The following is a 25,852-nucleotide window of genomic DNA, read 5'->3' on the forward strand; positions in this document are numbered from 1 at the left end:
CATGGTAGCATGCTTGAACCAATAAATCTAAATAAAGTAATGTAGAAGTGTCAAAACTGCTTATAAACTCATTAGATAAGGAAACATTTTAAAATGTGAGTACATGGTTATAACCAGAAAAAAACATTAACTTTCTTTTATGAACACCTGTATGACGTTAAACATTCTGTAAAATTGCTAAAAACGTAATTGAGAAACAATAGTGCTTTTCTTGTCCAAAGGCAAAACGCAGCTGTGCCAACAAGTATGGCTGCTATGAAAGCATGCGTCAAGGACGGTCTAAAGTTCAGGCTGCAGAACCAACTACCCATAGGTCCAGCAGGAAGCTGGAACGCTTTCAGTTCTGCGATTAGCGTCTTAAAGGGAGGGCGGAGTTCAAAACGACACGACTGCAGCAGCAGAGCTGTTACAGGATGACTTCAAAACTAAAGTTTCGGGTCAGGTCGTTAAAGGACACTTAAGTAGCCAAAGTTGGAGCTGTAGTAAACATGGTTTGGTTTCAAGGAAGGTGGGATGTGAGAGCCATGCAGAGGACGAAGAGGAGGTGAACTACATTTGATCCTAGACCTAGTAGATGTGCCAAAGACTCCCTTTTACCACTTGCACGTCATCTAAAACATTTACATAAAAACTATGAAAAAAGAAACTGCTCAGAGAAACCTAAGCCCAACAAGGGTATCCATCCTAAGAACAGTAATTCCGAAAGCAATAGATCACTGTCTTTTCTGGAAAACATCGCAACTAATGCTCAAATGGTGTTGACCATGTTCTGTTATTCCTGCAACATTTTTGTACTACTCACAGAACTTACTCCTGAAAATTATGCACCTGTCTGTCTGTGGATTTGGGTGTATTATAAGGTATGATTGTGCGACCTTACCGTGGAATACAGTCTTGGGTCCAGTCAGGTTCATTTGTAAAACCTTAAGCTCAATACTGGGTAGCTAAGGCTTTGGACAGCAAGGCTTAAACAAAGGAACTAGTGTAAAGCATTTATAAAGTACCAAACAATGAAATAAGAAATCCAACACCAATTTATAAAAATAGAATATATTTTCATACATTTTTAGAATCTATGATTAGCAAAATCCACTTGGGGGTTCCAGCAATACAGATTTTTAAAGAAAAAAAACTTACTACAGTTTAACTGCAAACGTGCATTGGAAACCGTAAAGTTTGCAAACTTATGAAAACTAAGACTTGTGTTAGATTACTACGGCCTGATTTGGATTACCAAATTGGGCAGGGAGATGGTCTAGTGGGGCCAATAAGGAGTATCTGGACAGTTACCTGGAGACCAAAATATTTTACAGTCCAGTGCCCACCTTTTCCACAGGACTGTCGTAGACTTTAATGGAGTGGCCCTGATGCTGCTGATGTAGGAGACAGAAGATAATCAAGAATGTTCTGGGTGCTGCATGGTCAACAGGTGTGCTTTTGCGGTTATTCCTTGGTCCACAGGTCAGGTGGGGGGAGCCTTTGGCCACAGAGGTCAGGGTCCTTCTAAGCCATCTGAGAAAGTAGAAGGCCAGATGTAACTGATCTACTTGTCTCCGTCCACAGTGGTCCCAGCTATATCCTTCTAGTGGAGGCTGGTGTCCCTCCTGGGTGACCAATCTGGACTCAGATGACACTTCTGGGTCTGACAGACTCAGGTGCCACCTTTGGCCATCAAGGATCAGTCTCTTGGGGTGCCCAGCGGCAGTCAGCAGTTATTTTCTCCAGCAGCGGCTACTGACTTGCAGAGTTGGGCTACTTCCGCTGTGATGGCTCTGGTTCCTGAATCAGCCAACTCACCCTTGGAGTTACTTCTTTGGTCTGCAGCTTGGGAGCGACTTTTCTTTCAGCCACAGGCTAGCCCAAGGTGCTGTCTACCAGGAGGTGCATCCTCTCTTTGCCTAGTCCATGGGTCAGTAGGGCAGTCCTTCTTTGCTACTTTATCCAGTTCTGGCATGATCTAAGGTTCAGGGTGCCAAACGTTTCCATATGTATACCGAGAAAGAGTCCTGGGGGATGTTGATGCAGTCACTAGCCAATGGGGTACCAGGATGTTTCCCGCTCGGACGACTTTACGGGTATGTGTGGCATCTAGTGATCCCAGAGTGCACTTTTCTGCCCACTCTCAATATGTCTGAACCCTTCTTCAGATGATAGGAGCTTGGCAGCCAACCCTCGAGGTGTGGCTACCAATGGGCTACATGCCAAAGGGAAAACATGTTTTGGCTCCGGTCTTACCTCTGTTTCCGCCGCCAGCCTGTCTACACAACCAAAGGGCAGCCACCTAAGAGTATCATTTGCCACCAAAAGCAGCTTCACCTTTGAAGAGTGCCTTTTGGGCTAACACCGAGTGACTTCCTGCCAAGGGGAGTAAAGTCTGGTTTAATGCCACGATTAGTTTGATACATTACAGTACCCATCTGCCCTTAAAAAGCTCAGAAAAATGATAAAATCCCTCCCACTCACTTTGCGACGACATGGCCGACTTCTTTGATAACAAAATTTGCACGATTTATAATACCTTTGTGGGCAACGTGGCTAGGATTAAATCTGACAGGACTGACAGCCACGCTCTACAAGCAGCTTTAACCACGCTCTACAAGCAGCTTTAACCACGCTCTACAAGCAGACTTTAACCCCATCGCTCTCCAAGATGGGATATCGTTGATTAATAGTTGCAAATCTGGCTCCCCGGAAGACCCTTGCCCCCTTAAATTATGGCGTATAGTGCCCCAAAAATCTGGTACACCTCTGGAACTCTTCCTTAGCAACAGGCATCTTCCCCGAGATGTGGAAACACGCCATGGTGTTACCCCTTATGAAAAAGTACAATGGGGCACCTGAAGACCTCATTAACATCTCACTTCTGCCAGCTCCTGCTAAAATGCTTGAGAAGTGGATCCAAAGACAGTTGTCCTTGTTCGTGGAGAACTCCGGCATCCTGCACGATACCCAATCTGGTTTTAGACCCGGCTTCAGAACTGAAACTGCCCTCCTGGAAGTTTCAGAATCCCTCAAATCTACTATGGATGTGGGACCTAGGCAATGCTGGTGTTACTGGATTTATCTGCTGCTTTCGATACGGTGTACCATGTGATACTTCTTTCTAGACTCAAAGAGAGCATCATAGGGGGGGATGGCATTAAATTGGTTAAGCTCTTTTCTGTGTAACAGGTCACAAGAAATCGTTCTATTATCACTTAAATCTAAACGTAAAGAGATCTGGTGCGGTGTCCCCCAGTGCTCTTCGCTCAGCCCGCTCCTTTTTAATATATACCTGGCTCCCTTGTTCACCCTTATCGTCAACTGGGGCGTGAAGGGGATATCCTACGCCGACGACACCCAGTTGGTGTTCTCCTTCAAAGAACAAAAAGACACAGCCCCAATAAACTTTACGGGCTGCATGACATCTCTCACTGGATGAACAATAATAAGTTGAAATTCAATGCCAGTAAAACTGAGGTACTATTCTTTGGAAATATTTGCCCCCTACCCACGGAGCTTTGGTGGCCACAGGAAATGGGCCATCCACCTATCTCAGCAGCATCAGCAAAAAATCTAGGGGTTAGATGGGAGGCAGACCTCTCCCTTTCAGCCCAGATCACGCAGGGGTCAGCGACCTGTTTTGGGAAACTAAAAAGCCTGCAAAAAGTCATCCAACTTCTGCCTGAGGAATGTCGTTGAGTGAATATACATGCCACGGTGACGTCAAGACTGGATTATGCCAACAGCCTATATGTAGGGCTACCGGCCTACCAAATTAAAAGACTGCAACTAGTCCAAAATGCAGCAGCAAGAATGATTAGGAGAGTACCCTTCCGGCATCACATCTCGCCACATATTAAGAAACTCCATTGGCTGCCCGTGGCCAGGAGAATAGAATTCAAGGCACTTACCCTTGCTTTCTGGTCTCAATGGAAAATGCCCTAACTATTTGAATCTACGTTGGTGTAGCTACAAACAAAATAGGACTCTGAGATCTAACACCCTGTACCTGATAAGTGGCCCCAGGTTCAAGATGGCTCGCATTGGAGGCAGATCCTTTGACACCGTGACCTCAAAGCTCTGGAATGAACTGCCCAACTTTGAGGCCGATCAATTCGGAGCCCGTCTGTTAGCTAATGGGGCTACTAACTCTCCCACAGAAATACAACAATTTCAAAGTGTTGCTGTCAGGACACATATATAAAATACTTGTCCTATGTAATATACAGCTCCCTGTCTTAGGGCTCAATAGAACTTCCTTAGGGTAGGATTACAAATATTGTCAAGGAAAGGGTAGACTTTGCCATTGGTTTTAATGGTAAAGTCTAACTAGGAGTGTTAACACTGCCCTTCTAGTAGGCAGTGGCAGGCTGGGAGCCATTTCGTACTTTGTCACACAGGGTGGCACAACCTGCGCTGCAGCCCTCAGTGGACACTTAGCCTTACATGCCTTGGGTGCCATATACTAGGGACTTATAAATCAGTCTCTGCCAACTTGGTGTAGCCAATTCTGTATACACTATGCAGTGGGTTAACACATTGGAGCGAAGTTCTGGATAGCAGTCCTTAGTGCACTCAGTCAAAAAAACAGCAGCCAACAGTCTTAATGGGGGCAAAAAGTGTGATAGGGGTCAATCTGCAAGAAGACTGTTCCCCGTCACCTCACAACAAGAACAAAGCAGGATTCTTGAATGCTAGCCCCACCGAACCTGGGTGCAATAAAGGGGGCTGAACCTTCTGGCTCCTCCTTGAGCTATTCTGTGGATTTCTAGCAGTTGGTGGTTTCTCGGCAGAAGCTAATTTCCAATGTTTCTCAGGATAGGCAAGCATACATCTAAAAGAAGGCCCACCTCCCTTTCTTTTTCAGTTTAATCTGGACCTTCTCCTGCTCCAAAGCGCAGAAGGCATGTGAGAGGAGGAGGAGGAGAAGAGAATAAGGAGAATTGTACTACAGACATTGACAGCTTTTAAAGAGGATGATTTTACTTCTGCTCAAAAAAAGGCATCCGATGCCGTATCTGATACAGGTGTTTCTGATACCAGAGGCTACACCTTCTTTAGACCTAACAGGAAAATATATTGTTACGGACATGGTGATTGAATTGCTGACTCATAGTATGGATAATATGAACTTTCCTGCATTGGAGCAGCCAGGGACCTCACATGAAACACTAGAGGTAATTCCAGAGGCTGTCTAATGTGAAAGTGCTCATTCATCAGTTCTTGTTGGGCATTATCAGGCAAAAATGGAGGGATCCTGATAAAGTCATGTTGCCTAAATTAATTGCTAAGATCCATCTTCTCAAGAATACAGATACAGTGTCCTAGACAATGTACAAGTTGATTTTGATGTGGCAAATCTTGTGGGTTGTTCATCTATGACGGAGGAGAATATTCTAAAGGATCCATCAGATCAACAACTACAAAAAACACAAAAAAGTAGACTCTGGTGAAGAAGGATTTCTCAAACTTATGTCGCCATGAGAGCTGGGACCTATACAGCACAATTTCCGATCTCAAAATTCAAAACGCTTTTTATGGCCATCCTGGATCAATCAGATGGTCTTCCTCTTTTGGAAGGTATGGTACATCAGATATAGTTTCCATCCGATATATCGTTCAACATGGTCAAGTTGGCAGCTCTGGCAAGTGGACTTGCATAGCTGCTAGAAGGGACTTGTACCTGAAAAACGAACACCAATGCACCAGAGGTCAGCTGCTCCAAGATGCCTTTCAAGGGTCCCAAACGATATGGCGTAGAACCAGAGGATTAGCTCCATTATATCTTTACGGAGAGGAAACATTCAAACTTTTAGCATCACTCCTCTTGAGGTTTAAGTTCTTCCAAATCAAAACGTTCTTTCCGCCAACCTTTTGAGTTTTCCTCCCAGAGAAGATAATCATTCACCTTTAATCTGCCTTCCAACACTGTTGTCCACAAATGAAGCTGCCAGGCTGTTCTTGAGTTTCGTGCCAATGGTGGCCTGTATTTATACAGCTAAATTTGCACAAATGCATCTTCGTCTATTTTTTTGGGGCATCTCAGCCAGTACTCCTCGACAATGGACTCCTTGAGCAAATTGATCCCTTTAACAACAGAGGTCAGAGACAATGTGGCTTAGCGGGTGAACACTCAGTTTCTAGGGGCATGACTATGCATCAAGCGCTGTCTTTGGTACTTACAAGTGATTCTAGGTCTCTGCATTGGGGAGCAAAACTTCAGGTCAAATCGTCTCAGTTCAGATGGTCTATTCTAGAAGGTTAAAATCTTGAAATTCAAGGGAACTCATGGCGATCTTCAGAGCACTGAAATATTTTCATCACATTCTGCAGCAAAATAATGTTTTAATAAAGACGAACAATGCAGTAGCAGTTTCCTGCATAAACCATCAAGAAAGCACTCGTTCCTAGAGCCTCAACACATTTGCGGTCCAATCAGATACTTGAAACAAGAATAACTTATTGTACTTGTTAGCAGTCCATGTCAGGGGGATTGAGAATCTTGCAGCAGGCACTCTGTGCAGGACATGTACAGCCTCTCAAGGCCTGACTCTTCAAAATTTCAGAAAAGTCAACTTGGACAAATATTTTGGGGCACCCTACATGGATCGGTTTTCATCGAGGCTCAATTCCCTTCTTTGCAGTTTCTGATACACTTTCCAGAGGCAAAAGCCTGGGGAGCGGACGCTTTGGTGATAAAGTGGCCGAAACATCTGCTCTACACTTTCCCTCCCTTTCAATTGGTTCAGAAAGTTTTCTCGAAGTTTCAACTAGAGAAAGAAGAGTTGATACTGGTTATGGACATGAAGCCCCACCTGCCAAAAACTCCTAAGAACTTACAGTAGGTACAAAGGCCCCCTCCGCAGGAGGGTGTGTAAATATCAAATTTACCTAAAAGAGTCCTAATCATCAAAAGTACCTTGAAAGCAGTACATTTAGAAATTCTACAACCTTATATCATGGTGATAGAACCAGAGGTTGTAATGGCTCAGTTTTAGAATGCACTACATTCGTAATTGGAATGCTCACTTCAGTTAAGAAATGCTCACAGAAACTTGCAGTGGGACATTACCAATTCCTAACCTTATATTTAGGTTGGAATGCTAGTGCTCAATATGCAAGCATCTTAGTTCAAACTCTCGGCACACCAACATACATTAAACATCAATCAAACATCCTCGCACTGCCTATTATAAATGGAAAATCACAAACACCTGTCTACGATCTGTGATGGAATGCACCAAGCCAAGGATGATCTTAACCAGACAGGCACTGCAAGGCCATGGTACCAGCAGAAAGCACGCCATAAAAATACATATGACATCACAGTAAAATGAGGGATTCACAGCTACCACTTCAAACTGTCAAGGAAGTGTGTGCTGTAATGGGACACTATTGCCCTCCTGTTGTACGCTACAACCTGACAAGATGCTTACTGAGTTGAACATGTTGGCAAAACTTAATAGGACCTGCATCTCACCTGCTGAATGCTTGCAAGGTCAATGCAGTCTTCTGACCTTCTGAGGTAGATACGTTGAGCCCTAATCAATTGGGTAGTGGTAACAGCCATTATTTACAGCACTGAGAGACTTGTGAAAAAACTAATATATCTGGCACTGATGTGCTGTCAAACTGGTAGGATCATGTTAAACTGTCAAGTATCCTACACATTTATAGCTTAAGAGGCCCCTGAACCAGCCATGAAATCTCTTGGTGACCTCACCCATTTCTTTCTGGGAATTTATGAGCCTCCAAGGATTGAATGCGCAGGGTAAACAGAATCCAAGTCAATGCCATCAGTTCCATGTCCAGCCTGAAGCACCTATCTAGGAGTTTGGAGAATGCTAACAAACACATGCATTACATAAGCATGGTGTCAGCTGGCAGATCCTTTACCATAAGGATCATTTTGTAGATGCCAAACACCTTTGGCATCACGCAACGGGAAACACAGAAAAATGGTGCGCCGTGTGCAGAAACAAGGTCAGCAAGGCGCACATGCTTCTGGAGCCTACAGCCTCAAGGAACTAGACAATATTACCTTGGGTAAAAGGAGCAGGGCTTCCGTACATAAAGCACCAAAACATTTCCAAAATGATACATGTTTGGACCCGAGCAATTACATGTTAAATGAATGGTCAGCAGAAAATATAGGTTACAATGGCAGTAACAATAAACCTGCACTAAAAAATTCATTGTAAGCACTTTGGCAGAGGTATACAAGATTGTTAATAAATAAGCTTCTTGTACTCATTTTATTTCCGTCAATTATAAAGATTTAAATATCTATGTAGATGTGGAAAATCCTACTTCGGAAATGTGACAGCTGTTATGATAACTACACATCATCTTGCACCAGGACGCTTCTTATGAAGCAGCAGTTGCACTTCATAAATGTATTTTCATTCGTTCACATCATGGACAGCAGGGGATTGGGCCAACCGATGTGTCCTTTAAGCACTGATATATCCATGGTAGTCCTAGGTACACAGAAAGGTCCACTCACATAGGGGTGAGCTCCTGAAACCTTTACCAATTACTAGTCAGTGGGTACGCACCTCCACTCCCTATCTCTTTGTACAAGGTCCAGTCAGGCCCAACCACAGAGCACCTGCCACACTGCTGCGTACAGCAATCAATGAAATGAAAAATATTTTTAGAGTGGATGAACAGAGACTCAATTCCACAAATCCCTAACAAGTGGCCCAAGAAATGGACTTACCAATACAAGGGGCATGGGTAACTCTGGGCCATTCCAAGATGGACCTTGGGGATCTCCTAAGAAATTGGCAAAAACCGGGGTAACAGGGAATACCTACCTCAATTCTCCCTTAATTCCTCATTTACTGCTAATATTTCTCCCTTAGCATCTACCTTCTTGCAGTAGGTAGATAGTCCAGGAGAAAATTACCAAGTCTGCGGTAAATCCACAGACCTGATACTTTCGATGGGGCCAGTTACATGAGTTACTGGCCACATGAGAATTAGGAGTCTGTTCACAATAAGAGCTTAAGTGTCCGATTCTACTAATTGCTGTATTTTGCAAGAATGTCCGTTCCTTAGTTATTGGAGTCTATTAATGACACAGGAATATATATTCCCGATTGCTGAGACCAATAAAATGAGATCCTCAAAGCATATTGTTTAACTCCCACCCAATATCAGAGCATGGTTGGCATACTAGGACCTAATGCAGCTCTTGGACTACCTAATGATTACATGCATGTAAGCAGCAAACCAAGATGACATGTGAACTACTGATGGAAACTGAGTTATAAGGGAACTTGAGTGGTGATGAGAAGTTTACCTGGTCCAACTTTGCTGTATCTTTCCTTACAATACCTTCACTATAATAGAAGAACAAAACCTCATTTTAGAGCACGGAACTGAGCGACAGAAGCCACATAACGCTACTGTATAAGGGATCAAACCAAACATGTATGTGTAGTTAAGTAGTTAAATTCTTAGGGTGTTGAAATGCAGTTTGAAATCAAATGAGGAAAATCAAAAGGTAAAATATAAATGATCTTTTTAACTAAAATATACTGTATCAGCTTCATGGATGCTTATTAGTCTCGGCCTGCGTAGGCTGCGCTTGCACAGTCTCGCCGGCGAGATCTTATGTTTTTCAGTGGGGGCTTGAACTCGCCCCTCTCCTCCATTGGCTGGCTTCCTAAACGGAGGCCAGCCATTGGAGGAGAGGGGCGTCTGTCCATTTAAGCCCTGTTGTTTTGGGATAGAGGGACGTGTTTTTTTAGGTTCTTTCTCTCCTCTTCCCATTGGCTGGAATTTTACTTCGTTGTGCTTGCTTTTATGCCCCCCCTGTTCCCTTGTTGTGCTGGCTTTTCTGCCCCCGTATTCCCTTGTTGTGCTAGCTTTTCTATCCCCCGTTCCCCTGTGTGCTTGCTTTTCTGCCCCCGTGTTCCCTCGTTGTGCTTGCTTTTCTGCCCCCCGTTCCCTCGTTGCGGTTGCTTTTATGCCCCCCTGTTCCCTCGTTGTGCTTGCTTTTCTGCCCCCCGTTCCCTCGTTGTGGTTGCTTTTCTGGCCCCCGTTCCGCTTGCTTTTCTGCCCACCCCTGTTCACTCGTTGTGCTTGCTTTTCTGCCCCCCGTTCCCTTGTTGTGCTTGCTTTTCTGCCCCCCCTGTTCCCTCGTTGTGCTTGTTTTTCTGCCCCCCCTGTTCCCTCGTTGTGCTTGCTTTTCTGCGCCCCCCTGTTCCCTCGTTGTGCTTGCTTTTCTGCCCCCCCTGTTCCCTCGTTGTGCTTGCTTTTCTGCCCCTCCGTTCCGTCGTTGTGATTTTTTTTTGGCCTCTGTTCCCTCTGTGTGGCTGTGTGTGTGTGTGTGTGTGTGTGTGTGTGTGTGTGTGTGTGTGTGTGTGTGTGTGTGTGTGTGTGTGTGTGTGTCTGTGTGTGTGTGTGTGTGTGTGTGGCTGTGTGTGTGTGTGGCTGTGTGTGTGTGGGGGGGGGGCTCTGTGTGTGTGTGTGTGAGGGGGGCTCTCTGTGTGTGTGTATGTGTGGCTCTGTGTGTGGGGGGCTCTGTGTGGGTGTGTGTGTGTGGCTGTGTGTGCGTGGGGGGGGCCCTCTGTGTGTGTGTATGGCTGTGTGTGTGGCTCTGTGTGTGTAGCTTGTTGTGCTTGCTTTTCTGCCCCCCCGTTCCCTCGTTGTGCTTGCTTTTCTGCCCCCCCGTTCCCTCGTTGTGCTTGCTTTTCTTCCCCCCCGTTCCCTCGTTGTGCTTGCTTTTCTGCCCCCCCCGTTCCCTCGTTGTGCTTGCTTTTCTGCCCCCCCCCGTTCCCTCGTTGTGCTTGCTTTTCTGCCCCCCCCGTTCCCTCGTTGTGCTTGCTTTTCTGCCCCCCCGTTCCCTCGTTGTGATAGTTTTTTGTGGGGCTCTGGGTGTGTGTGTATGGGGGGGCTCTGGGTGTGTGTGTGTATGGGGGGGCTTGGTGTGTGTGTATGGGGGGGGCTTGGTGTGTGTGTGTGTATGGGGGGGCTCTGGGTGTGTGTATGGGGGGGCCTTGGTGTGTGTGTGTATGGGGGGGCTTGGTGTGTGTGTATGGGGGGGCTTGGTGTGTGTGTGTGTGGGGGGGGCTTGGTGTGTGTGTGTGTGGGGGGGGCTTGGTGTGTGTGTGGGGGGGGGGCTTGGTGTGTGTGTGGGGGGGGCTTGGTGTGTGTGTGAGGGGGGGCTTGGTGTGTGTGTGGGGGGGCTTGGTGTGTGTGGGGGGGGCTTGGTGTGTGTGTGGGGGGGGCTTGGTGTGTGTGTGGGGGGGCTTGGTGTGTGTGTGGGGGGGGCTTGGTGTGTGTGTGGGGGGGGCTTGGTGTGTGTGTGGGGGGCTCTCTGTGTGCGCGCGGCTCTGTGTGCGCGGCTCTGTGTGCGCGGCTCTGCAAATGCAATAGGTCTCGCATTTGCGAGAGATTAAGCTATTGACATTGTAAGTGACAATGCCATTTATTTATCGGTTTTCAAAACCAAAACATAAATAAAAAAATTGTCATTTACAATGCCAATAGTTCTATCTTTGGCAAAGGTGAGACTGTTGCATTGTAAATGCTTGTTTGGAATGCTGTTGCTTTTGCAAATAATTGCCAATGCCATTTATTGTAAAGGGATTGTGGACATTAATTTTTAAATTAGAAGACTAAGTGACGAGGATTTTAGATACAGCAGGAAATCTATACGTTTTTGCAAATTACAGTCCTCAGTAGAGGTTTTAAATAACTGTACACACAGAGAAGCTTACATCTAATAGACCAAAGAACATTGCACCAACAGTAAAGCGGATTCTTGTGGAAACAATTCAACTAAACAGACTAAAACATCCAAAGTCTGCAGCAACATCCCTGCAAAACACCAAACAAAGAGTTAATGTACAAACAGAGGGATTTTGAAGTACGGCTATGTAGCGATGATCCGTTAGATGGCCTTTGAAAATCTGCTCCAGGATCAACCAAAGCTTGGTAGGCCCCCTTTCAGGAAAACTGAACACCAAAGAGCTGTAGAACTCACCAGTTCTAACAACCTACCAGGAGGGTACAATGGGTTTTCCCCTAAACTGAAAAAAAGAGAAAGAAAAAAAAAAGGAGTACAAGATGGGATTCAAACATGCACAGGTAGTGCACGTCTTACTGTGTCCAGAATCTGCAATAACAAAAGCAGAAAAATATATGTAGGAACAGTACAAGAACAATGCTGTATTAAACCTTAGGGCGGAAGACTGACCATGCTTCAAAATCGCCTCATTAGACCGAAACATTTAAGAGCCCAGCTAGCCAATCTGTCCAGCAACTACATTTGAATCAAAAGAATTTAAGGAAACAATGCTCATCAGATTCCTACAAATGATAAATTAGATGTGAATTATCAATGGTCGGTCCCAATTTTGGAGAATGATGGTAGCCCTGCATAGTGTCCTCTCTTTCTTGCTCCATTTGTTCCCCAGCACCCATCCCCCCTACCCTGCCACGACCGGTGTTTGAGCTCCGATTGGCACACATTACCCCACTAACAGTGACTAGATTCCTGCAGAATGGTGGATCAACACTTCCCCAGCTATGCAAGTCTAGAGGGCCCACAAAGGCTGTGCGCTATCCTCCTACACATAAGCTGAAGAAGGTTTTCCTTGATTTCATGTTTCTACGTTATTGTTCTATCTCGATGTGCAGGGCTATGTTGGCATCAAACATCTACGTTGTACAATACTGTGTGTATACTCCTTTATCGTGATACTCGACATGTTTAATGTCTGAAGAAAATACCAAAAATCCAATAAAGATGGTTTAAAAGAAAATGGCAGGGCACATGGTGAACAGAATCTGCTTTGTAGGACAATGCATAGTACAGCGGTACCATTTACACAAAATTGAATCTGCTGAGCAATAAAGAAAGTAGAACGAAACTGAACCTCTCCTTGAAAAAGACCAGACCATGACAACCTGATAGTCCATAAGGACCCACGTTGCATAGTCAGAGTTGAACGGAACAATGGCCAGATACACTCAAAATCACACTCAAAATCACAAATAGGTCTCTGTAACTTAAATAGAGCGAATCTTCCACTAAATACTAACTAGGACTAGGCTTGGACGGTGAACTCCGCTGAAAATTTGCAGAGTTTTCTGCACTCTGTGGAGCTTGCGGTGTGCAGAAAACTCAGTTTGCGTAGTGCAACAGAGTTTTTTCCCTGCTTGCACTTGTCAACCATAAGCTGGCGAGCACGAGCTGCTGCTCAGGTAGAATTTTTATTATTGTTGTGTTTCGATTTAGATACCCGTACATAGGTTTCCCAAATCATACCCTGATATAGGAACAACTCACATTAGCCTTATTTAGGCATAATATCCCAGTCCTTATTTAGGCATCAGCCAGGCTATCCAAATACAGGCATGGTCACCTACATCCGTCCATCGCACATCACAACGAGTTCTTAGAAACCAGACCCTTAAGCCATTGGGACTTTCCCTGCTTGGATTATTGGTTTCTCCAAGAACTCTATTATGCACGAACAACCATTCCTTAGGGGTTCATTAATGACGTCTTCCTCTGCCCGACTTTACGTCAAGGCTAGCATTCCTAAGTACCTTCCAGGTATAAATATACCTTCACTTACCATGGCACACCACGGCTCAGCTACACAGCTCAATACGGCTCGCCACGGCAAGTTCGGAAGGAATTAAAGTCCCCTCCTGACGCACTGACCCGACGCGGTCATCCTCCACGCAGAGAATCCAGTATCCTGACACCCTTTGCTGGATGTTAGGGATTGTGATCCGGTATGGAGCAGACTAGAACCTAGAGGTACTCTTGGCATACCAATCTATAGCTTACCATACTATAGCTTAGAGCCCCTACTACTTACCTTGTACTACACTTAGGTTAGGTACACTGGGGTAGAACTATTTAGAAGCACATGACGAGTATTCACATTTTAGCCCGTGTTATTTATGTATGTTTATATGAATATATGTCATAGCTAAAAGACCATGCTATTGCAGTATTATTTCTTCTTACTATTTACGCTGTACATATTATATTTTGCATACTGTCTTGTGATTGCAACAGCTCATATCTCTTGCACAAGAAATAAGACTGTTCAACAAATCCTTTTATTGAAACGCCAGTCTATTTCTGTGTAACTCTGAAGAAACTAAGCATGCACGATTGAGTGAAACTGTTATCTATTGTTTCCACAATTCTGAGAACTGTTCCGATTCTAAGGGAAACATAGGTGTCATGTTTATGCGGTTTTCAGAAACTACTCCCTTCAAGTTTATTCGAGAAGTTTCTAGTGACCTCTGACTTAGCTGGCACATAAATAATAAAGTTTAATGTACTCGATAGAGACATACTGACCTCAGTCCTATGCCAAAACTATAGTGTATATTATTCCAATGCGCAGAGCCTATAAGGGAAATAGAAACTACAATACACTCGCACTTGTCAACTATAAGTTGGCGAGCGCAAGCTGCGCTCTGGTAGAATTTTTACTGGAGCAGCGGGAAGATCAGCACAAATGGCTGCTTGCGGAACTCCGCTGAGTTTTTTTGCCACTTCGCGGAGTTCCACGTAGCAGAACTCCGCCCAGGCCTAGGAAATTAAACTCCCAAGAGTTGCACAAAAACCATTCTGTAGTCACTAACCCCAGGAGAATAAGGGTACACCAACGACCAAGTTAGTAGGTTCTGACCATCAGGCAAATTCAGATTTTAGTCCAACACCTGATTCAACAAACTGGGTAGGTATGTGTAAAGAAGTTAACAGTCCAGTAGCTGGGTGGGCGGAGTTAGGTGGGCAGAGGGGAAGAGGTGGGGACAGGACAGCAAGGGGTCAGTTAGTGTAGGGACGGGGAGCAGAGCGGACGTAAGAATAAAGAGATAGACAAGTACCTCTGTGTCCTCGTATTATTGTAGTAAGACACTACAACTGGCGACGAGGTCGGGATCCAGAAACAAACCGACCAGAGCGAGCCCCGTCCCGCAGCGTGGAGCGCCTGGAGCTCCGCTGCCACCGCGACCCTGTGGCGACAAAAGTGAAGCCCACAGAAGTGACCTGGCACCCCTCAGAAGCTGGAGTTAGCCGAGAGAAAGAGAACGAAAAAAAAAGTGAAAGCGCCAGAGGAGGAAACGCCGGTCGCGTCGGACACGCGAGTCCCATGGGTGTGGAAGACCCGACAGAAACACAAGCGAAGGTCGGGAGCCCACTCCGACCTTGCCCAGCGCACCCCGAAGTACTGTGAGGGTGAGAGAAGTGCCCCACGAACAAGCGAGGAAGCGCCCCACCGCCAAGAAAAGTAAAGCCTCGCCGCCCGATGCGTGAGGTTTAGCATCGAGTCGGCGCGTGAGACCGGAAGACCACGCTGGGCAGCGGGAGCCCACCCCAACCTCACCTGAGGAGCTGAAGCATCCAACCGTGAGTCTGGCAGCCTGAATGTATGCCCGGGAACGTGAGAGAGAGCCTCGTGTGCTGCGAAGGGGGCGGCCATCTAGAAGTCAGGCAGCCCTGAAGACAAACCCTGTGTAAATGTGCGGCGGCCATTTTGGAGTCAGGCAAAGACCAAAAAATAAGCATTGGCATTGAAGACAAACAAGCAGTGGCAATAGAACCCAGCAAATCCTGACAAACAAGCATTGGTAACAGGAAAAACATTGGTGACTGAAAACAATAAGTCTTGGCAAACGAACACTGGTAGCAGAAATAAAGGCCAGAAAAACACTGACTGCAGGATCAACCAAACACTGGCGACAGAAGCAAACTAACGTCAGCGACAGTGACGCACAAGCACTGAAGACCCAACGTCAAGATGTCTAACCCTCCAGCGCGAACCGAAGTCAAAGGAGGAACGCATCTACGAGCACCTGAGCCACTAACAGTTACAAGTGGAAGCAGCATGGGCCAAAAATGGCAAGAATGGCTAGAGGACTTCGAGGACTACATTGAAGGGTCCAAAATAGAGCCGGACAAGGAAAAGATAATAGCCCTCCGCAACCTAGGGGGGCGTGAGATAAGTAAAATTGTGCGAGAGATCCCAGTTACAGAGGCCGACACCTACGTCAAGGTAAAAGATGTGCTAAATAAAACGTTTTCTGCACAAGAGAAATGTCGACTACGAACGACACAAGTTCCACCAGCAGCGCCAAGGGAAAGAAGAACCTCTGAGCTCGTTCATACATCGACTGCGACGACAATCAAAATACTGTGATTTCACAAATTTCTCGCCTGATGCAGCCATTAAATCCCAAATAATCACTGGTTGTCACTCGGAATCTCTGAGGCGGCGATTGCTAAGAAAACCGCAAGAACTAGAAGAAATTGAAGAGAACTCCCGGTTGTACGACCAAGCTGAAGAAGACGCGGCGGACATTGAAACCGGGCCTAGTACCAGTCACGAACATGCCAACCGCATCTCGGAACGAAGTCATGGAAGACAGGAACGGCGTGACAGCGGAAGAAGAAACCCGCGAGACAGATCACGACGCTCTAAATTCTCGCCCAGACGACGTCCGGACTACCGGAGGAAGGAACCTGAGAGGAGGGATCGGCGACCCGAACGCACGAGACGGTGCTTCAGGTGCGGATACGACTACCCTCACATCGACTCCTGCCCTGCCTTGGGCCAACGCTGCAGAAAATGTGGACGGTCCAACCACTTTGAAGCCATGTGTGGGGACTACCACAGAGAAAGACGCAATGATGATGACAGACGCGATGGCCCGCAGAGGCCCTCGAGATCGGAGACCAAACGTCACCAGATCAGAGCAGTTCAAGGAGAGCCCATCAGATCTCCCGCGTCATCGCATTCCAGCCAAGAATCTCGACGTTCCAGATGGGACCGTCGTTCTCCATCAAGGGAATCAAGATCATCCTCGTCCAAGCGGTCTTCATACACCGTTGAATACATCAACATTGCTGATAATGATCAGCTCAAACGATACCCACGTCTCAACATCAAAGTGGGTAACCACGCCGCCAGGTTTGTGATGGACAGTGGAGCGTCACTCAATTACATCTCGGTTGCAGAGCATGAACGCATGGACCCGAAACCTCGCCTGCGGTTCGCGCCTGTCCGTGTGTACACCTGGATGTCGAGGAAACCGCTCCCATGTCTGGGCAAATTTGACACCACCCTTACGCACGGCGACATCTCCGTCCCAGCGGTCATCCACGTCATTAAAGGGCCTGATGCGGACTGTTTACTGAGCCTTCCCACCGCTGAACGTCTTCGACTGGTGCATGTCCTCTTTAACGTGAATGACAGCTCGGACTGTGCTGAGAAATTTCCCAAACTATTCCAAGGCTTGGGAAAATTGAGGGGCCGGCAAATTCATCTGCACATTAATGAGCAAATCAAACCGGTGGCTCAGCATCCGCGGCGGGTGCCCTTTCACCTACAATCAGCGGTTGAAAGTGAACTGCAGGAACTCTTAGACGCCGACATAATCGAGCGCACTGAGGGCCCCACTCCCTAGGTGTCCCCGGTGGTCATCGTCCCCAAGAAAGGGACCCCCAACAAGGTCAGACTGTGTGGACATGCGCTTGCCGAACACGGCCATTGAAAGGGAGAGACACCCCGGGCCACACTTGAGCGACATGATCACAGCGCTCAACGGGGCGAAAGTGTTTTCTAAACTGGACTTGAACAAGGGCTACCATCAGCTCGAACTGGATGACAGCTCTCGCTCCATCACAACATTCGCCACACACCTTGGTCTCTTCCGTTACAAACGGCTCAGTTTTGGCGTCTCATCGGCTGCCGAAATCTTCCAGGAGGCCATACGGCTTGTCATCCAACACCTACCTAACGCCCTCAATTACAGCGATGATATCTTAGTCTACGGATCTGACACGCGGGAGCACGACATCGCCCTTAATCGCGTCTGCCACGCCCTGATGGAAGCCAACCTGACCCTCAACAGAGGAAAATGTGAATTTCATCAATCCACCCTGAAATTCTTCGGTCACATTTTCTCGTCGAGTGCCATGAAACCGGACCCTGATAAAATCGCCACGCTCAATAACACCAAGAGCCCGGCTGACGTCAACGACCTACGCTCCTTCCTCGGAATGGCGAGTTACTGCGCCCGCTACATTCGTGATTACGCCACTGTAAGTCACCCACTGAGGCTCCTCACGAAAGCTGGCCAGCCATTTGTGTGGACCCTGGAGTGTGAGCGTGCTTTCATGAACATCAAACACGCCGTGGAATCGGCCGACTGCCTCTCCTATTTCAACCCCAGGAGGAAAACGGAAATCACCGTGGACGCAAGCCCTGTGGGCTTGGGAGCCATTCTGGCACAATATGACAATGAGTCGGATCAGAGGCGGATCATCGCCTACGCCAGTCGGAGCCTTACCGACCCGGAGAAAAAATACTCCCAACCGGAGAAAGAGAGCTTGGCCGTTGTGTGGGCGTGTGAACACTTCCACATCTTTGTGTACGGGAAACATTTCACGCTCATAACCGACCACCAGGCACTCGTCACAATCTACGGGAACCCCAAATGCAAGATGCCCCCCAGGATCGAAAGATGGGGTTTACGACTACAAGAATATACTTTCACAATTGTCCACAAACCGGGGAAGGCGGAGAATCCAGCCGACTACATGTCCCGCCACCCCCGAGAATCCTCAGAGGCTGAGCCTTCCATCGCGGAGGAGTACATCCACTTCGTGACTGGTCATGCTCGTCCAACGGCTATCCCCATGCACACCATTCGGGAAGCGACCAATCAAGACAACATCTTACAAATAGTGCTGAAGCGCATACGATCCAACCGGTGGAGATACCACCCGCAGGAGGAAGAGGAAGATCCTGCCGTCAAGAAAGAACTCCAGGCTTTCCAACATGTCTCTGATGAACTCTCTGTAACTACTGACGGCATCCTTCTGAGAGACCACAGACTGGTCATTCCTGCGATACTGAGGCAAGGAGTAATTGACCTCGCTCACGAAGGTCATCTGGGAGTCGTGTCCACCAAAAGAGCACTGAGAGAGCGGGTCTGGTTTCCGGCCCTCGACCAGATGGTTGAAGACACATTGAAAGACTGCCACCTCTGTCAACTGACCAGCCACAGCAGTTCACACGCACCTCTACAAATGACCCCATTGCCTGATGGGGTGTGGCAGGAAGTTGCCATGGACTTTTATGGGCCCCTGCAATCAGGGAAATACGTGGTCGTCATCATGGACGAATACTCGAGATTCCCAGTGGCTCATTTCACATCATCCACCAGTGCCGCCTGCACCCTCAAGGTACTCGAGGAAGTCTTCGCGACATGGGGCGTCCCCAAGGTCATCAAGACGGACAACGGACCCCCATTCAACAGTTATGAATTCAGCGATTTCGCGAAGCAAATGGACTTTCAACACCGCAAAGTCACGCCCCTCTGGCCACAGGCCAACGGCACTGTAGAGAGATTCATGTCCACCATTAAGAGAACTTTCCAGCAAGCCACTGCAGAGAGGAAGGATTTGAGGTCTGCATTGAACGAGGTCCTCAGCGCCTACAGAACTACTCCACATTCCACAACGGGCCAGTGCCCTGCCACTCTCATGCTCGGGAGGACAATGAGAAATCGGATCCCAACATGGGACGGAGCACTGAGGAAGCCCCTCTCGGACCAACAACATCGAGAGATGGCCGTGACAGATCGGCTTCGCAAAGAAAAAATGAAAGAGTATGCTGACAGCAAGCGGAGAGCCCGGTCACCCTCTCTGAAGGAAGGTGACAGAGTCCTTGTCAAGCAGGAACAACGCCAAAAGACTGACTGTCGTTTCAAGGATGAGCCTCTAACAGTTGTCCAACAATAGGGCACCATGGTGACTGCGGATTCAGAAACCCGGCGAGTCACCCGCAACGCTTCTCACTTCAAGAAGTGTTCTCCCGAAGACCATGAAAGTACAACCTCAATTCCTACGCCTGCGGGCCGGGACAACCCCGAGTCTGTCGCACCAAACACCGGACATTCATCAGCAGAAGGACTACCGGAAGAGGGCACTGGGCCCACTCCAACGAGACCCAGACGTCACGTGCAGCCTCCCAAGAGACTGATCGAAGAGATGGACTAATCTCTATTTCATTTGCTGCTTTACTAAGAAAGGGGGAGATGTTAAGAAGTTGGGCAGAGGGGAAGAGGTGGGGACAGGACAGGAAGGGGTCAGTTAGTGTAGGGACGGGGAGCAGAGCGGACGTAAGAATAAAGAGTTAGACAAGTACCTCTGTGTCCTCGTATTATTGTAGTAAGACACTACAGTATGAACCAATGTCTGTGTGTAGAGGTGTGCCCCAACTACAATAAGAGTCCACCCTATGCTCTCCAACTAAACTCTCAGCCAGCAGCAAGTGGCACCCCAAATGTTGATAACTTGTTAGAGAAACGCAAAACACTAACAGATCCAGGACCACACCTACTACATCATCCTCTCAAGCTGTGGGCTGGATTAAGATGAGACTTGCTTAGATAGATGAAGAATCCCTAAAATGTTAGCAATTAAAAAATCAAATTGGTCTCCCAGAAACCTAAAAGAGGACTTTAATAAGACGGACATCAGTGTCTCCACGAAGTGAAGCCAGGCTGCAAGCCTAAATTAAATCATCTTCTGCATATGTTGATACAAAACAGGCATTTAAAAGTAGGAAAACAGTGCAACACCACCCCTCATTGGCAGTAATGCCTATTTATCCTGTTGCCCTATAGCAGAGCTGCATAAATTAGTTTCCGAAGTTTGGAAACTGTCCTAGCTCCTGGTTTCTTACATTCTGACTGCTTGGTACTCAGGAGTTGTTGAAAAAGGAGGATGGTGTCTACTGTGTAAAACATTCAATGGTGACACACATTTTAGTAGTGGTTTCAGACCAAACTTAGCGTGCTCAGTAAATCTGCCATCTGTGCTCCAAAAAGGTATAGTACCCAAGAAAGAGAGTCTGATAAGCCACTGATTCTATAGACACCCCAGGATGACAAGGACCCGTAATGATGCTTAACTAGACCGTTAATGTAAAAGTACTGATATGACAAATCACTTCTTGTATTACAAACAACCCATCAACTTCTCTAGCAACCAGCTCCACTTTTAACACTCATTCGCATCAAACTCTACTAGTACCACTTCTAAATTGTTCAACCGTAGTAAGAAGCAGCATCCTCCTTCAGAGGCATGGTAGAAGGGTCATTGAATTACCACAAAGTTTAAATATTTCGCCCTTACAATACCACCTTAAGCCTGCCCCTTTCTGGTGAAGTGAAACAGTATCAAGGAACGCTCCCTGCCACTACAAGGAACTCCATGGTACCAGAGGTCACCATTTAAAACCAGGCAATGTGCACGAGCAAGGCTGCCTAGCCAGTGCACACTGCCGCATACAATGGGCATAAATCAACTACCCTTAGCTCCTTGGTATCGGAGGGTGAACCCCGATTTCCACTACCCACAAAGTGCATATATGGACCAATCTGCCAATGTGGTTCATCATTGGAAAATCCCAAACATCAAGATGGCATCCTCAGCACTACCCGAACTTATGTCTTTCCATAAGTGAGAAAATGACATACAAAAGTACTAAATACAAAATTTAAAATCGACAACACAGATCCCCATAAACAAATCTCATTGTTCCACACTAAATCACAGCACTTAGACTATGATCGAAAGACGCTTTAAAACCCGTATGAACTAAACAAAAAAGTATAACAAATCCTGGAGGGAAATGGATAAAGTGTTGCAATGATCTGCCTGAGTGTCTGAAGTCCTGGTGGACTCGACTACCTTCAATGACTGAATGATTAGAAGTATTCAATTCCAGATCTGTAGAAGGAGTTAGGTAAAATATCAAATTCAAAGGGGAAAAAAAGGAGGAGTGTTTGACTCGTGACAGGGCTTATACACACGTTGTGAAAAAGTTGATACGGAAGAGTAGAGCGATCTCTTGCAAACGTTTGTGCCGCAGTGCAAGCATCAATGAAGTCGAATAGGCTGGGGAAATGTTTCATTAAGTTTTAAAGGGGCTTGGTGCACGCCTCGTTCTTTTAAACACCGTTTTAAATATATTTTAAAAGTTAAAGATATGCTAGCAACGTTATTGATTTATGCATGTATGACAGTGATCTATACATAACTACAATTGCAAAATGCTGGATTGTGATTTTTTTTAAGCTTTTGAATGTTGGCGATCTATAATTCACTGGCAAGGAAAAGATGGGCTTGTGATGTGGGTGTGTGTAACAATAATAGTAGTCAACACTATAGTTGATTAGTTACACGCATAGTAAGAAGCATGGGTCCGGGCAGACTGCGATTATAAGAGATGTACATCAAGTTAAAGGCGGCACACATAATCATTAGCCTGCTACGATAACTCTAAACTGGCAACGATAAAATATAAACTAACTTCTCAGATGTGAAAGAGTTATGCAGATAGTTGAAATAACTTGTGGTTTGCAGGATAACTGGAGGTCAATGGTGGCAAAAGATTTTGCCAGGAACAGATTATTACCCTCTCCATTCCCCTCTCTCACCATTTTAACGATGCCCCTCTGCAGAGGTGCAACAGGGACTGCAGGAGGTGGCGCTGCTGCTGAAGATGCCATAATTTTCCAGACGGGTGGCGGGTTGGAGGGTTAGGCGCGCTGGCAGCTGTCAGAGACCGGTGCGAGAGCTGCGCGCACTTATACTCAGGCACAGAAAGACGGGCCGGCGCCACACACACGCTATTTATCGCCTCACGCGCTTCTACACACACAAGGGGGCGCGCGTACTCAGCAGAACCGGAAGCAGCGGCTGCTAGACGCTAATCGCTTTGCTTCCCAAGCCTCGAACACGTCTCTTTCTCGTATTCTGCTGTAGATATAGACGAAGGACTAATACGACACGTTTCCTGATCGAGCACACTTGGCAGGTGTGACAATGTTACACTGACAGTATTTCTTAATGAAACAAATAGAACAAACGCAAACAAGGGAATGGGATGCTGAACGTTTTAATAAGATGGCGGGTTGATTTATGTTCTAATTAGGTCATATATCAGGTTTTACCATAGTTACGTTAAATGTATTTTCTCAAACTTCGGCTGCCTTTTGAAGCATGCGTCTGTACTTAGCATATTAAATGAAAGCATGGGCAATATAAAATGTATAGGATTTGTTTCTCACTAGAATGAACGCTCTTTTAGTTAAATGTGCGCCATGTAAACAGTAAAAAAATATAGTTCTGCAGTGTTGTCCGGGCTTGTTTTCTTTCAGTGGATGTGACCGCTAAAATTACTCTTTTGCACAAATGCAAAAATGCAATTTCTGGAAATGCCAACTTTAAATTCGACATGGAAATATATTTTCAACATGGCCGAAGTGCTGAAACTATTGTGAAATCAATATACAAAGGCGGGGCAAATTCACAATGTACAGAAAAAAACGGAAGCCACATTGCATGATAGGGTGGCTCGCTTGAATCGAAAACATTGAAATAAATAAATATATGAGTGTCATAATACTGATTAATGCACAGGCTGCAGAACCAACAACTAACGCCCGTGGGAACGGCAGGAAGCTGGTATGCTTTCTGTTCTGTGATTAGCGTCTGAAGGGGAGGGCGGAGTGCAAAACGTCACTACTGAAGCAGCAATAGAGAGCTGTTTCAGGATGACGTAGAAGACTCTCAAAGCTAACGTTCTGGGTCAGGTCGTTAAAGGACACGTCAGCAGTCGAGGTCGGAGCTGTAGTAAACGTGGTTTAGTGGCGAGGAATAGGGGGTTTGGGAACAGGAAAGAGGGGGGAGGGAAAGGGAGGCGAGGCGGGTACTGAAAAGCCTTTGATCCTAGACCTAGTCTAGTGGATGTGCCTGCAACTCCCTTTCGCCACTTTCACGAACTCGAAAACTTTTATCTAAAACTGTATGATTAAGTGACTGTTCAAAGAAACTTACCCCCAGCAAGGTTCTCAAAAAATGTACTGTTTTTATCAATACCGACTTTAGCAAAGAAATGCACATTCTAAGACCAGTCATCCATCCTGAAAGGAGTAGATAGCTGTCTTCTATACAAAACTTCGATCCTGGTGCTCGAATTCGTTTGATCGCGTTGTTATTCCTGCAAATTGCAACATTTTTGGACTACTCCCAGAACTATTCCTGCAAAATGTGCACCGGTCTTGAGCTAAAGACCAATGTGGATGACGTATGATCTGATACAAACATCGTGCATTATCTGTAGTGAAGTTGCCAGCAACGTACCAAAGGCCAAGGTTTACCAACAAGCATTGGAAATGCAATAGGTCTCGCATTAGGAAAGTTTGAGCTATTGGTATTGTAAATGACACTTTTTTTTTATTTATGTGTTGGTTTTGAAAGTAGCAACATTAATAGCTTTGTCAGTTACAATGTCAATAGTTTTAACTTTTGCAAATGTGACACCTGTAGCATTTGTAATGCAATGTGTGTTGTATTTACGTGACTTAGATGTATTGATATTACAAATAACAATGGCTTTTAATTTTGTAAATAATTAATACTTAAATAAAAGTTATTGTAATTTATAATGGCAATAGCTTAAACGTTTGTAAATAACTTTTGTGAAGATTATGTTCAGTGTATTTTATTGTGCCGAAAATCCAAGAACATTGCATTTGCACCTCAACACACACAGAGCCACACACATATAGATGTGGTGGTGGTGGATCTGGGGGATATGGTGGTGGTGGATGTGGTGGTGGTGGTGATGGTGGATGTGGGGTTGGATGTGGTGGTGGATGTGGTGGTGGTGGATGTGGTGGTGATGTGGTGGATGTGGTGGTGATTGTGGATGTGGTGAAAGTGGTGGTGGTGGTGGTTGTGGTGAAAGTGGTGGTGGATGTGGTGGTGGAAGTGATGGTGGTGGGTATGGTGGATGTGGTGGTGGTGGTTGCGGTGGTGGATGAGGTGGTGGATGTGGTGGTGGATGTGGTGGTGGTGGTGGTGGAAGTGGTGGATGTGGTGGTGGATGCGGTGGATGCGGTGGAAGTGGTGGATGTGGATGCAGTGGTGGTGGATGTGGTGGTGGTGGATGTGGTGGTGGTGGTGGATGTGGCGGTGGTGGATGTGGTGGATGTGGCGGTGGATGTCATGGTGGATGTAGAGGTGGATGTGGTGGTGGTGGTGGATGTGATGGTGGACGTGGTGGTGATGGTGGATGTGGTGGTGATGGTGGATGTGGTGGTGGATGCAGTGGATGTGGTGAATGCGGAGGTGGTGGTGGATGCGGTGGTGGTGGTAGTGGTGGTGGTTGTATTGGATGTGGTGGTGGATGTAGTGGTGGTGGTGGTGGATGCGGTGGTGGTGGATGTGGTCGTGGTGGATGTCATGGTGGATGTGGAGGTGATGGTGGATGTGGTGGTGGAGGTGATGGTGGATGTGGTGCTGGTGGTGGTGATGGATGTGATGGGGGATGTGGTGATGATGGTGGATGTGGTGGTGGATGCGGTGGTGGTGGATGCGGTGGATGTGGTGGTGGATGGGGTGGTGGTTGTGGTGGATGTGGTGGTGGATGTAGTGGTGGTGGTGGTGGATGCGGTGGTGGTGGTGGATGCGGTGGTGGTGGATGTGGCGGTGGTGGATGTGATGGTGGTGGATGTGGTGAATGTGGTGGTGGATGTGGCGGTGGATGTGGAGGTGATGGTGGATGTGGTGGTGGTGGTGGATGGGGTGGTGGTTGTGGTGGATATGGTGGATGTAGTGGTGGTGGGAGTGGTGGTGGTGGTGGTGGTGGATGCGGTGGTGGTGATGGATGCGGTGGTGTTAGATGTGGTGGTGTCGGATGTGGCGGTGGATGTCATGGTGGATGTGGAGGTGATGGTGGATGTGGAGGTGATGGTGGATGTGGTGGTGGTAATGGATGTGGTGGTGATGGTGGATGTGGTG

General features: G+C 46.7%; 1 protein-coding gene across 1 annotated transcript in view; it reads right to left on the reverse strand.

Annotated features, from left to right (window-relative positions):
• SND1 (staphylococcal nuclease and tudor domain containing 1) overlaps positions 1–22,730 on the reverse strand; it is a 2,099,018-nt gene extending 2,076,288 nt beyond the window's left edge. Inside the window, exon 1 of the mRNA XM_086918876.1 lies at positions 22,483–22,730. Coding sequence (XP_086775002.1) covers positions 22,483–22,554 — 72 coding nt within the window. The 5' untranslated portion in view covers positions 22,555–22,730. The remainder of the gene's footprint in view (positions 1–22,482) is intronic.
• Positions 22,731–25,852: the final 3,122 nt, after the last annotated feature.

Source organism: Lissotriton vulgaris, chromosome 1_1 (assembly GCF_964263255.1).
Source record: "Lissotriton vulgaris chromosome 1_1, aLisVul1.2, whole genome shotgun sequence".
NCBI lineage: Eukaryota > Metazoa > Chordata > Amphibia > Caudata > Salamandridae > Lissotriton > Lissotriton vulgaris.